Source organism: Acipenser ruthenus, chromosome 7 (assembly GCF_902713425.1).
Source record: "Acipenser ruthenus chromosome 7, fAciRut3.2 maternal haplotype, whole genome shotgun sequence".
NCBI classification, from domain to species: Eukaryota; Metazoa; Chordata; class Actinopteri; order Acipenseriformes; family Acipenseridae; genus Acipenser; species Acipenser ruthenus.
Window position 1 is genome coordinate 14,781,517 of NC_081195.1, and position 14,823 is coordinate 14,796,339.

Below are 14,823 nucleotides of genomic sequence, written 5' to 3' on the forward strand. Positions count from 1 at the left end.
AATTATTTTTAGGCTCAGCTCACCGCTACCACCCCTGCGCTGACTCGAGAGGGGTGAAGATGAACACACGCTGTCCTCCGAAGCGTGTGCCGTCAGCCGCCCGCTTCTTTACACTCTGCAGACTCACTGTGCAGCCGCCTCAGAGCTACAGCGTCGGAGGACAACGCAGCTCTGGGCAGCTTACAGGCAAGCCCGCAGGCGCCTGGCCAGACTATAGGGGTCGCTGGTGCGCGGTGAGCCTAGGACACCCTGGCCGACCTAACCCTCCCTCCCCCCGGACGAAGCTCGGCCAATTGAGCGCCGCCCCCTGGGAGCTCCCGTCCACGGTCGGCTGTGGAATAGCCTGGACTCGAACCGGCAATGTCCAGGCTATAGAGCGCATCCTGCACTCCAGCGAGTGCTTTTACTGGATGCGCCACTTGGGAGCCCTGCCGAATGTGCTTTTAACACCATTTCATCTTCAATGTATTTATTTTTTTAGCTGGAAACTTTTTTTTTTTTTTTTTTTTACACAATTCACTTTATTAAAATCACATTATTTATGTCATTACTTTCAACTGGTGCTACTGTACAGCTAAATCAAAATAAGCCTGCAGGAAGAACTGTCTGTGCACGCTATTCAAAGATGGAGACAGCATCAAAGTTTGCATAATTAATAATTGCTCCAGTTATACCTTGATTGGTTTGCTCCTGCCTGAAGCCAATCTGACTGGAATATGAAGATTAAAAAGGATGTTTCTCTTACGTGATGAATTTATTGAACAGGACAAAGGCGTTCTCCAGGTTCCCTTCCTCCAGGTAAACAGCAGCCATGCGCTCCATCTCCAGGCCGGAGCGGAAGTAGCGCCGGGGGGTGATGTCTTCGTTGATTTCAATGTTGCAGCCCATCTTACTCAGAGCTCTCACTCGCTCCTCTGCAGACAGGCTCACGTCAGTGTGATCGGGCTCCGCGGCCAGCTTCTTCTGCCAGTGGAATCACAGAATCTATCATATCATTATCTAACCATGCAGCTGTGTGAATCAAGTGGCACTGTGTGAAAAGTATTGCATTCTTAATGTACACTATGTAGCATGTGTAAATGTTCCTCTTTTGATCAGTAATGGATCTTCTAGGTTTCCTCCCATCCAAAAATGATAACACTTGATACTCACTAGTGTACTGAAGCTGAAGGTGTGGTCCATGCTGCCTGCACACTGGAAACTAGGAGGGCCTCTGCTTCTGCCTATTGCATCCATCTGTCATTTACAGTGCCAATACTGCCAAGAGAAGGAGAGGGGGAGAAGAAAATCAATCCAGACAATTCCACTAATGTCAGTGCAATTAGCACACTGCTCTGCTTACGGTATTTGCTTGATAATCTTTCCATTGGTTTCACTTTATCCCTTCAACTACTACAGTAACTGAAGCAGCCAGCTCAATATTATATGAATGTACAGTAATACTGAAGGTATTTACTTCCTAACAGACAGGCATTGTGTATCTTTAACTCCAGTAGAACCCCAGGCTTATGCTATCACTCCACTTCCTGGCAGCAAGAGGTCTACTCCATTAAATCTGCCTTGCATAGTGGCACTTAGGGCTTGAAAGTGAACACACACACACACACACACACACACACACATAAAACTGTAAGATATATAGCAAGCTCTGGGATCTTCTGTCAAAGTGGTGTTGATGTGATTGCCAGCCAATAGACTTAAAAAAGAGCCTTCCATTTTAACTGCAATGTTACTTTGAATAACTCTACAACCACACGTGTGTTCTACAAGGTTCTTTATCGGCTCAGCACATTTTTTCCAGGTACCACACTGACTGCAAATTAATTACGTTACTCAGTGAACATGTTAAAACTTCACATAAAGCCATACAGATAAATAAAATAAGGAAATGCATTAATCTGTTATAAAACAGTTTGTTTAATATTATAGGCATCTTTAATAGCCACTGGAATTGCCTCTGACGATGGATCCAGTTGAATTTGTAGCTGGACTAGGGTGTTTAAGCTTCAACCTGTGTAGCTTCGAAATCTAGGGGATGTAGTTGTTAGTGGAAGTTTTAGGGGAGCAGACAAGCTGTGCAGCAAAATTGCTATGCATATTGTTATGCATTAAATTTAAATTTAGTGCGTATTACAGATTTTTTAATGGGTAAATACGATAGGTACACAGTTTATCTCGACCACTGCTTATAAGTAATGTCTGTCTGAGTGTGCATTTATTTCACTTTATGGTAAAGCGGGCTCTCGTAAACACAGCTGGGAGCTGAAATGACTGACACAGTATTCTCCTGAGATCTGACATTTTGGCTTCGAGTGAGATAAACTGCCCGGTGAGCTATCATGTTACCTGTTATTTCTGAACCATTTCCCCATTCTAGAGACAATCTGACGTATATATGCAGGTCCCTGGTGGGTCATCTAACCTTCTGCATCTTGTGTATAAAATCTCCAGTTTATTTATGGATACTTCCTATAAATGCAGAAATCAACTGCCTTCCCTCCAACAGGATATAAAGAACAAAACCATTCAGTTCCCTTGCTAATTGGCACTAGAATTCAATTTCATTAGCGGTGTTATAAAAATACCACAAAGCACTGGCAAATACTTATAATGTTAAATTTAGCGGGTTAAATGCTAGTTAGTGTGCTTCAATTAATATTACCAAAATATAGAAAAGTCAGATTTGTGCTGTGCCACTCCATATCATAACATTCAATAACCCCATTTTACTACTGTATTGGTTTCTTATTTGTGATTTTAGTACATGTAATGACAGAATGACAGTAATGGCCCACCACAGATAAGCCACGTGTGCTGCCATTAGACCTAACAAGTATGCTAGTAATGTACATCCCTACCATCACTGTAAATACAAAAACAATGCTGTCAGTATCATGAAATGACAGGTGGAACTGACCTACAGCACCATATCTGTCAAAATGCAAGTGTTCCACCATTTACCCACATTCTAGTACTCTCAAAGATGGAAAAGAATATCCATCACAACTGGATAAGTGGTTCTCTATAAGAAATGTAAAAATGTGTAACATATGTACAGACGTAAATATATACAGACATCTCCTTATATCCCCAGATTCTGCTACTCTCCAAATCTGCACTAAAGAACACCCTAACCAAGTTTTATTACAATTGGAAAGACAGGTCTCTGGATATAAGTGTGTGTAAACATGTAACTGTGGTATAATGTAACAAGACGAATCAGCAAGATAATGCATCTAATTAATTTAAAATCACTGTACCTGTTTCAATGCTTATGGTACACAAATTCGTCCATGAATCCAAGGTTAACTGCCAAAAAGAGCTGACAGCATGCGTTTTCCATCTGCAAATCACATAGAAAGTATTTTTTGCACTGAAGGAAAAAAGGCAAGTAATGTTCAAAGACAATGAAACAGTGGCCCTATTCACAGAGATGCAAGTCAAGTAATGTTCAAAGAATGACTTTTCAAGTCTGTTTTGATGCATTTAAATCGTGCTTTGTACACAATACAGCTACATTTACGATGTGAGGTAGAAACATTGTACACTCCACTGTTATCTTTTCAGACCTAGCTTCCGTTAACTGCAACCAAGGTTTAAACCTGACTTATCAGCCAATCAAAGCAGTTAACTCAGCGTGCCTCAGTGTTATATCATGCACCCATAAAACAAAAAGCATTTATTTAGACTACTGCCATGGCTTAAAAACAACACACCCTTGATCACATGACTTGTCAAATCTTATGGATGGACTTACATTAGTACATCATCTGTCTGCAAAAAATATGCTCTTTATTGACATCTGGCTCAGTGGTATGTACATTAGTCTTGAGGTCATTTTAATCCTTTGGGAATCTGGTAATGTATTTATGTAGACTGACAACAGCTGTACACTAGATTTCTTTCAAACTGTTCAGAAGGATTGAGACAACCAGGGTAATCTATTTTTATGATATTATAGACAGACAGGCATTCAAAGTAAAATATTTAAACAAAGCTTTGTTTACGTATTGAATTAGCAAACAAAAAAGGCCTGTGTATCTTTAAATGAGAGACCTTGCATTTTGTAATCTTCTTCACAGAGTAATACTCTTCTTCAGCAGCCTGATTTCCTTACCTAGATTTTGACTGCAGCTCTACACAGACTCTCACTCATTATTGGTAGGATGCTGCCTATATAGTCTTGGGTAGAATCAATCATTCTTGAACTTTCCAAATACTAAATATTATATGGTAAGTGCCATTCACTTTCATTGGGCTTCCAGATCCTGTTACTCTGTGATAAAATGATACTCTACAGTTTGGAGGAACAAACGTCATAAAGATTATATTGACAGCACAGAAACAGCCGCCTGGCGCCAATAATTTAGTTAAACTCACAGAGGATGCAACACTTACCTGACCTTTTTAAAAACAAAAATTTAAAACCCAGACCTTAAAAAAAGGAAATCATAACTAGATAAAAACGAGAGGACTTGAAGAAAGCTTTTTCTTAGATTTGATCCACTTGATAGACTCTGTCTCCTTGCAGTGCATGCGGCCTGTAGTTAATACAAATGAAATGTGGAAGGGTTCAACTGTCAAGTCAAAATCGCTGAAGAAGACTGATAACATGTTTAACAGTATTTGTAGATTTGCTCTTCAGTGTACTCCTTTAGAACATCACTGTACCTTGTATTTCAGGTTTAACTTGTTGTCACCTGATAATAGAAGGAACTTTCACTGGAATCAGATTCTTTTTAAAAGGGAGTTTAACAAACTGCCTGTTTATTTGAGTAATCTATTCCAGTTTACCTGTGATTACAGCTTACAAAATGTTTGTGGTGCCAAATATTTTAAAATACCGATGGTAAAAAGTGCTACTGGAAGGAAATCTTTTGGTTTTGCTGCAGTTTCAGATTGGAATGCATTGCCGATGGGACTTCAATCAGAGACTTCCCATCGTCAATTAAAACATGAGTTGTTCCACTATCTGAAGAAGCCCTGTGTATGTGTATGAGGTGTAGAGGTTTAAATGTGTATTCCGTGTTTTTATGTGATTGTAATTTGCTGTTGGACGCCGTTGTAAACAAGCTAATTATAGCTCTGTGGCAAAGTGGTTTGCAGTGCGCAGGTGTAGAGGTGATGCAGTGCTCAAGACAAAGACAAACAACAAAGTACTGGTGAAATGGTGGTTTATTTATAATCCAAAGTCTGATGACAACAATAAACAATAAAAAGAACATTCAATACACAGCGATGCGTATTGCTCCGTTTAAATCCACGGGTTCAGTCCCGAAACAATAGACACAGTATTTAAACACACACAATAAACACAAACACGGTCACAAGTCCAAAGTGAGTGCTGTAGTGCTCGTGGTGAAAATACAAATAATTGTGAACAAGTGTAGTGTTGTCCGGGTTTAGTGCTGGCCTGTAGCGACAGCTCCGGATCATGTTAGCTGTCTAATAAGAACAAACAAGTAGATTTTAAACACGACAAAACAAACAAAACACTCACAATAACAATACGATTCACCTTACGGTTCAGCGTTTAACCATACAAAGGAACAGATCACCTCGCTACATCCCCTTATATACTGTCAGTCACGCCACCCTTGGTTAACGATTGCAACCGCTCCTCCAATCCGCGACTGCCACATCGTTTCCCATCCGGGTCGATGACTTGGTGTATGTACCGCAGCTCCGCCCCCTTTCTAGATGGCCGACTTGCACCTAACCCTGGGAATTAATTGTCTGGCCATCCAGTCCAGGGCACTCTATTCCCTTTAAACAGCACCCTCACAGGTCGGGAGGGAGATTTATCACCAAGAATCATCCTGTCTCTGTCACAAGCTCATATGGCATTTTTCCAATAAAAATTAAAAATAAATAAATAAATAAATAAAAAATATCAAACACAGTAGCCACTATCATAGAATGTTCACATGGTTGGCTTCCTTCAGATCGGTCATGAATTATTTTTTTCCCCCACAGCAACAGTTCAAAGTGTAATGTGACTTTAAACAATCCTGTACACTTGCTGTTCTCAACAAGTCCACCTTACAAAGGCATCGGCTGTTATGAATTCAGTGTTTACCAAGCAAATATCAACTTTTTTCAATTCTGAATTGACTGTTTGTAGTGGGGGACTTTCCTCAAAACCGCAATATGGAAAGTTTGCACACAAATACAGTGCGGGATGGGTATTTCATTTGGGTGGGGGGGGGGTGCATTTGTTGTGCACACGGTTTGAGTTGAAAGGGTTCGGATTGTTAATCTCACCCACTTCTTCACTGGCTTTGACTTGCTTTGTTTTTTTCTGTCCTCTAGTACATATACAGTATAGGGTGTGTGTATTGCAGCCTGGCCAACCAGTACATAGTATTCACAACATACTATATACTAGTCATGTTTACTAAGGTATTTTTGCATGTACTATACAATAATGTAGTACTTTTGTAAGTGGATAAGAAAGAGGCTCTTAAAACAACAGATAAAAAGTGACATGATGGTCTGAAGTGGGAATCTTGCATTCTTTGCTAGATCTCCATGCTTTAAACCAGGTCGGCCCAAAGGTATTATTCATCCAGACCATAATCAAGCAATGACCCTTTAAACCCTTTTTTGTGGCTTGTCTGATACCAGCTTGTATCTAAGGTAATTGAGTCCTTCTGTTAGGAAGAAATTATCTTTTTCTGCACTAAAACTAAGTCCTGTCAGCTCTTAATAGAAGAGGTCATCTCCTGTAGGAAAATACAGGCCAAAACTGTTGTCTTCACTAAAGTGGCCTTTGTGTTATAACCCCATTGTTACAGAAGAATGTTTCCACTATTGGGTGGATTTATAAGACTGACAATAAAAAAAAATAGCAAAGCAAACTTATAGAAAACACAACTCTTATCCTCCAATAAACGCTTATAAAGCAGCTGTCTAAGACATTGCTTCAAGTAATACAGACTGCCTAAAGCAGCAGGAATATCTTCACTGTGCATAACAATTAAGAAGTAAGTTAAATAACTACTGTTAAAAGACCAACAGAAAAGCTAAATTCTAAACAGCTGTACATTTCTAATTTTTACGCTGTCTACTATATTAATATGTTGTACTTATCGGGCTTCATAGAGGAACACACAGATAATACTAGATAATATTGTACTAGGCACAGTGCACACCAGAATCTGCAAATTAATATTAGGAAACACTGATATATACCTACTATTCACCAACTATCACTGTAATAAAACATTTACAATAACACAACACTTGCTCATCTCCAATGAGTGGTTTAGTAAATGTACACATTTTTTCTTAAATTATTGCTGAAGCAATTTAGATTCTGAATATACACTGCCTAAGTGTTTCTTCCGAAGTAGCACCTTTAGCATTTTCGAGTTACTAAACAAACAAGGTAGAAAGAACAAAATCCTTCTCTGCTCTTCCACTGTGTTGTGCAAAGTGGTAGTATTGAGACCTGCACTGGTGTTTCACACAACACCTTAAAGTAATCACCACAATACAAATAGATCTTCATACTCAATTAATCTTTGTAGGTAGTATCACTATATATGTGTAACTTCAAAATTGCAAAAGAATCCAAGGGTCACCATAGTTTTTGTAACAATCCCACCGATAAAGAAGTTATGTTGGTCTCACCACTAACTTTTACTTGGGTTTCCTTGTGAGGCACATCTTTTAAGAAAATGCCTTCAATCACAGTGGAGAGCTGGGTTCATATTGTACATTCACAAGGCTCCACCTTCTCTTTTATACCTTCCCCCCACCAATGGGGTGTTGCTACGCTTGTGTCCACATTACAGATTAATATTGGTTGCTGATGCTCCACCCTTGACAATCTAAACAAACTAATAAAATGGGCTAAACTGTCAAAGAATGTGGTAAACACAAAATGAAATGTGGAACACTGCAGTTTTTTTTAAGAAGCTAATACATAATACCATTAAGGTTATATTTAGTCCACTTTTCATTTTTCCAACACCATTTCTCATATATTTACATACATTTGCCAATTACCACTTCCTCTGGCCTTGGTTTGAACATTTGTTTTTCACTTTTTGTTTTGGATTCTGGAGTGTATTTTGCTATTCAATTAGTATCAATATATTATTATTATTATTATTATTATTATTATTATTATTATTATTATTAATTTCTTAGCAGATGCCCTTATCCAGGGCGACTTACAGTCATAAACAAAAATACATAAAATATATGGAATTGAAAGACACTGCGTTTGCAAAATTAAGGAAGGAATGGTAAATTACAAACTATGTATAATTGGCAAGTATGTTGCTGTGAATTTAAGACAGAGCTTAACATTCGGGAGGGGGACAGAAAATTGTAAACACCTGTGATATGCAGCACATATCTGTTTACATAGATTGTTCCACACATGACCGATTTTATTATTATTATTATTATTATTATTATTATTATTATTATTATTATTATTATTATGCAAATAGCATCCCAGACATGTATTATGCAATATATAGAAGTTGCATCTCCCTGTTCAAAAACAAGTTTCAGTCATGATGGGTCAACCCTGCAGATCTAAAAGACTTTCATTAAGGGCAGAAAGGCTTCTGTAGCAAGAATGCACAAATCAGTAATGTTTCATGTGGAAGAGTCCTAGGAGTGAGGCAGGCCATATAGTATGTATAAAACTGAAAACTGGTTTGCATGTTTTAGATGTTACAGATTTAGCATCATAGTTGTATGCTCTATTTTTGAGTGCAGTGGGTGAAATTGAGTTTCAATTCCTTCTTACTCAGCAAATGACGCATGTACAGTGGTCTATATTCAGTGGTAAAAAAAGCACCTGCTGAGGGAACACTAGTAACCGCTCACAATGCCTATTTTTTCTATTCCTCCCTGCACATCTAGATTGTTCTTGCATGTACTGTAACTAGAACCATCACCGTGTCTGCAATAATGTCGACAGTACTGTAATTAAATCTGTAACACCAAATGTATTATTATTATTATTATTATTATTATTATTATTATTATTATTATTATTATTATTATTATTATTAATCAAGTCCTACATGAAAAATGTCAAAAAATAAGTTCACATTAAAATAACAAGTGATACTGGAGTGTAATACAGACTATAAATGAATTTGGGAGAAAAATTATCTTTGTTATGCTTGCATTTGAACCTAGTTTTGTTTCTGTAACCCAACTCGTAATTTATTAAACTGGGTGGTTTTACAAAATGGGTTAAGAACGTGCACTTTAACTTTGTATTTGTACTGTATTTGCATGGCCGATTTAATCGCCGCGGACTACAACCGTGAACGATGAGCATTTATCAAGGAACATATGGAATTGTAGACTTCATAATATATATTTTTTTATTAAGCAAGAAATAATTGTTTGAAATAAACCGTTAACCAAATACATTCAGTTAGTGTTTTAAAAAAAGAAACGTTACATATCATAGGTAAAGCAAGCTAAAAAGATGCATCTTAAAAATCTAATACACAATTTTGAACACAACCAACACACAGGTGGCAGTAAAGACAACTGTGTCGTATTTCTGTCCGTCTATTGATGTTTCTAGTATAAATGCAATAAAATAAACCCTTGAAATAAATAAATATTATAATAATAGGTAAAAATGAAAATAAAAATGCTTACCAGTTATAATCTGTGCCTTCACTTCCCCTGGTGCGTATCCCTTTGGGTTACATGGAGCACATGCTAGAATTCGCCGCAAATAATAACTGCCCGCGTCAGTAATATTAAGGCAGCGGCGATGACTGTTTTCAAATCCCAAACCTCGTGTTTTTAGCTTTTGTCTTTTAAAGGCATTGTTTATAATGAACAGCAGAAGCAGACAGTCACACTTTCTCGTTTGTAAAATGGCTGAAAGCGGGCTCTCACGTTAAGTATCCCACTGCATAAGGAAGGGAGCTTTGCTTCCACAGCCCTCTAATCTAATCCCCGTAGGAAGAGCGCAGCGGTTTCAATGCACGGATGTGTCAGTGACAAAATAAGGTTACAGTGTAACACTGTACCGGAGCAGATTTGTTATTGTCGTACTAGATGATAAAGTAATAATGTGTCAGTTATTCGAGTACTGTCTTGTGTCCACCCACAACAAACCCATCTTAAGTTATGCATGACACAGAACTGTATCTACGTATGGGCAAGTTTGTTTATACGTTAAATTATGCTGTAGTAAATTAAAGCAAATGATTTATAATATTGAAACGCATGCGCTGTATCTGCTTTCGTTCATCTTGTATCGGGGTACAATACTGTTTGTCCTGTGCAAAAGAGGTGTGCAAAACTACAGTATGTGTACCGTGCATAAGTTAACTTAAATATGAATAATGTGGTGCTCATTTATTGTAACATATAGAAACGCAATTGTCTACAATTACACATTTGAGATTATTTTAATTGTAGTATATTTATACCATGTTTTTATGTTTGTGTAGTTACTGTACTTTCCTTTTCTACGGAGTGCTTTTCTGTAGCATCTGCTCAAGATAATCCCCAATGTAATGCAGCTAAAGCAGTATGATCGTGTAGTTTACACATGTTTCCGTCTCTTTTTTCCACCGGAAGCAGATTTGTATTATTAATTCATATTCAATTTCTGCACATTCACTAGTACGTTATTATACTAGCATAGCATTATTGGTATGCGTTTTCTTTATGAGGAACAATAGATCAACTACAACCACATGTGGTAAGCGATATTACGTTTGCATGGCACACTGTCGAGGAGATCGGATACATTCACGTTATGCAGTTAGCAGTCCTTTGTCAGTCAGAAACATTATCCTGGTGAGAAGGATTTGTATGTTGGGTGGTGCACATTCAACAGAGTCGGGTATGTTACACATGGACGAGACTCCTGGGAATACCGGGTTATCTGCAGATGGTACACATTATGCACTGAAGCCATACGTGATAATGCATAATACAACACACATTTTGGCATATACGTAAACCTACAAGGCTTGTTACAGTACAGTAGTCGTTGTATCTTTCTGTTTTGTCCTTACCTGTTTTGCAACATGCTAAATGTCTTTAGCAAAAGTTATTGAGTGTATATAAGTGCATATGTCAAACGTTTTTACATTGGCTGGGCATACAGTGGATGAACGTCACTGCATTTCACAAAAGTACTTCAGTTAGTTGTGTTTCGACTTGTTGTTTTACCACACCAAACCTAAAAGCAGGTGTAATTTAAGGTGATGGGAAACTCCTTGTTCACTTCCTGACGCTATATATCGTGAAACAAAACCACACCCTCCAGGGGCTGGGTTTTTCGGTCTTGCATCACTGTTATGACAAATTGTAGCAACAAGAAGTTTAAGAAACGACGTCTGCCATAACTTGGAAGTCTTTCGAAGTCATAACGGGCGAGGAATATAATTTACCAAAGCAATTTACTAACAAAGGATTGACCTGCAGCAAAATCACCAAGTGGAGCCTGCAGAGTTCCCAGCTGATATAAGAAGAGAAATGGGGATATTATATTGAGGTACAGTACCTAGACAGTCCATTAATTCAAACATGAAACAGCCAGAGGATATGTTGCTTCTTTTTTATTGTTTTTGAAATATAATCAAGTTAAACATTTCTGATGGAACAGTCAGTTACACCCATATTTTTGATCCTCAGGTTTAGCCAGACTCCTAAAGTGAAGTGAACACATCAGCATACCTGTCAGGAACTAGCCTCATTGACAATGGTGATGTGTTTTGGTGTAAAATACTAATAACAACAATAAAAACAAATTTTAAAAATATATATATAAAAATAAAAATCATACAGCAACCAGGGCAAACTATATAAAAACTATGAGCATGTGCACCACATACCAATGAGAGTTTTGAACATGCTATAGCTCTTTACACAAGTGTCATGGCATTCAATTGAAAATATTGATTTTCTTATATTAGGTAATAATACTGTAATAGACCGCCTGTGAATTTAGCATAACAATTTTCAGATAAGAAGTACAGCGGTAGTTCTGTAGTCCCTGGATATTATTATTACTTTTTTGTTTATTTAGCAGACACCTTTATCCAAGGCCCCTTACAGAGACTAGGGTGTGTGAACTATGCATCAGCTGCAGAGTCACTTACAACAACAGCTCAACAGGAGCACAAGGAGGTTAAGTGACTTGCTCAGGGTCACACAATGAGTCAGTGGTTGAGCCAGGATTTGAACCAGGGACCTCCTGGTTACAAGCCCTTTTCTTCAACCATCGGACCACACAGATCAACATCCAGGTATTTACAGCTTGATTGCCAACACCACTTTATGTTTTTTTTTTTGATAAAAACTAGTAATGTATGTATTTCTGCATAGTTGAAATCCGATTACAGATATTGTAGCACAATAAAGCAGTCGATAACCAATAAACAGAAGTCCTAAATGCTTTAAAACACACACACACACACACACACACACACACACACACACACACACACAGGTGCAATTCCTATTACTCTATTCAATATTAACTGTGTCCATGTGTTTACATAAGTAGACAGGGCTACAACAATCTTCATCCCAACCCGTATAATTGCATTTGATACATCAGTTTGAACTGTGGAGAAAACCTAGGGTCAGTTTTACAAGGAAACTTTACCCGCAAAAATGCTTTTGTTTTAACTACCTCCTAGCCCGGGTACCAGACATTGCTTCGCTGAGGTTCAGTTGACAGGTAACTGCTGCTTAAGCAGAAACTCAGAGAGGAAAAAAACTATATGAATATACAAATGTATCAAATTTTATATTAACCATCTTGGTCTTAGTATCTGTTACACAACTTACAATAAAAACAACTTGGACAGTGTAATTAAATCCACTGCACTTTCAACACCTCAATTACAATTTTTTGTTTTGAAAGAAATGGGATGTCTGATTCAGAAAATCAACCTCAGGAAATATTTGTCCTTTCAGTCAGCCTGCCTTGGTTTAAAAACTAAGCAGTCTCACCAGATTCATACTGTACCTCAATAACAGGCCCTCCACAGTGAATGCAGAGATTTGGACAAGAGAGCAAAACAGCGACTTGAAGTTAAAAACAGAGAGAAGCGTGTTAACAATGACAGTCTGGTTAGTTTCATTTTTAATTCAAAACGTTCCTATTGCACAGTTCCACTCTTGTTCTTGATACTCTGTTTCAGCCAGATTTCAAGAGAATGAAAACGTGGCCATTCCTGGCAACACATGTCAGGATCTTTAGTTCATTCAAATGTGATGCATTCAACTGTTTAAAAAAACAAACAAACAAACAAAAAAGTTTTCAAAATAATTGTCTTTTTAAAGGAGAATTACAAGGTAATGCAGAATTTAGAGATTTCACAAACAAGTGAGATGACATAATTATTGGGAAAGTTTGTGCAGCTTCCTATATACAGACGTGCTCAAATTTGTTGGTACCCCTCCACAAAAAACGAAGAATGCACAATTTTCTTTGAAATAACTTGAAACTGACAAAAGTAATTGGCATCCACCATTGTTTATTCCATATTTAATAGTAATCAGACTTTGCTTTTGATTTTTTATTCAACATAATATTGTAAATAATAAAACAAATGAAAATGGCATGGACAAAAATGATGGGACCACTAACCTAATATTTTGTTGTACAACCTTTAGAGGCAATCACTGCAATCAAACGTTTTCTGTAGCTCTCAATGAGACTTCTTCACCTGTTAACAGGTAGTTTGGCCCACTCTTCCTGAGCAAACTGCTCCAGCTGTCTCAGGTTTGATGGGTGCCTTCTCCAGACTGCAAGTTTCAGCTCTTTCCATAGATGTTCGATAGGATTCAGATCAGGACTCATAGAAGGCCACTTCAGAATAGTCCAATGTTTTGTTCTTATCCATTCTTGGGTGCTTTTAGCTGTGTGTTTTGGGTCATTATCCTGGTGGAGGACCCATGACCTGCGACTGAGACAGAGCTTTCTGACACTGGGCAGTACGTTTCGCTCCAGAATGCCTTGATAGTCTTGAGATTTCATTGTGCCCTGCACAGATTCAAGGCACCCTGTGCCAGGCGCAGCAAAGCAGCCCCAAAACATAACCAAGCCTCCTCCATGTTTCACTGTAGGTATGGTGTTCTTTTCTTTGAAAGCTTCATTTTTTCGTCTGTGAACATAAAGCTGATGTGACTTGCCAAAAAGCTCCAGTTTTGACTCATCTGTCCAAAGGACATTCTCCCAGAAGGATTGTGGCTTGTCAATATGCATTTTAGCAAATTCCAGTCTGGCTTTTTTATGTTTTTCTGTCAAAAGTGGAGTCCTCCTGGGTCTTCTTCCATGGAGCCCACTTTCGCTCAAAAAGCGACGGATGGTGCGATCAGAAACTGACGTACCTTCACCTTGGAGTTCAGCTTGTATCTCTTTGGCAGTTATCCTTGGTTCTTTTTCTACCATTCGCACTATCCTTCTGTTCAATCTGGGGTCGATTTTCCTCTTGCGGCCGCGCCCAGGGAGGTTGGCTACAGTTCCATGGACCTTAAACTTCTTAATAATATTTGCAACTGTTGTCACAGGAACATCAAGCTGCTTGGAGATGGTCTTGTAGCCTTTACCTTTACCATGCTTGTCTATTATTTTCTTTCTGATCTCCTCAGACAACTCTCTCCTTTGCTTTCTCTGGTCCATGTTCAGTGTGGTGCACACAATGATACCAAACAGCACAGTGACTAATTACAAGATTGGAGAAATGTGTGATACTAATTAAAGAAACTAATTAGTTTGAAAAATCACTATAATCCAATTATTTATTATCTTTTCTAAGGGGTACCAACAAATGTGTGCAGACCATTTTAGAATATCTT

General features: G+C 38.1%; 1 protein-coding gene across 3 annotated transcripts in view; it reads right to left on the minus strand.

The window, feature by feature from the left end:
- The window catches only part of LOC117415954 (AMSH-like protease), a 17,825-nt gene extending 7,718 nt beyond the window's left edge, over positions 1-10,107 (minus strand). Inside the window, exons 1-4 of one of the 3 annotated variants that reach the window (XM_034026923.3) lie at positions 9,646-10,107; positions 3,261-3,343; positions 1,153-1,257; positions 746-963 (exon numbers count right to left, since the gene is read on the minus strand). In XM_034026923.3, the coding sequence (XP_033882814.2) occupies positions 746-963; positions 1,153-1,236 (302 nt within the window). In that variant the 5' untranslated portion in view covers positions 1,237-1,257; positions 3,261-3,343; positions 9,646-10,107. Of the gene's footprint in view, positions 1-745; positions 985-1,152; positions 1,258-3,260; positions 3,344-4,398; positions 4,582-9,645 lie in introns of those variants that run through there. The other 2 variants (XM_059026436.1, XM_034922222.2) reach the window with 2 other exon arrangements.
- Between the last annotated feature and the right edge of the window lie 4,716 nt (positions 10,108-14,823).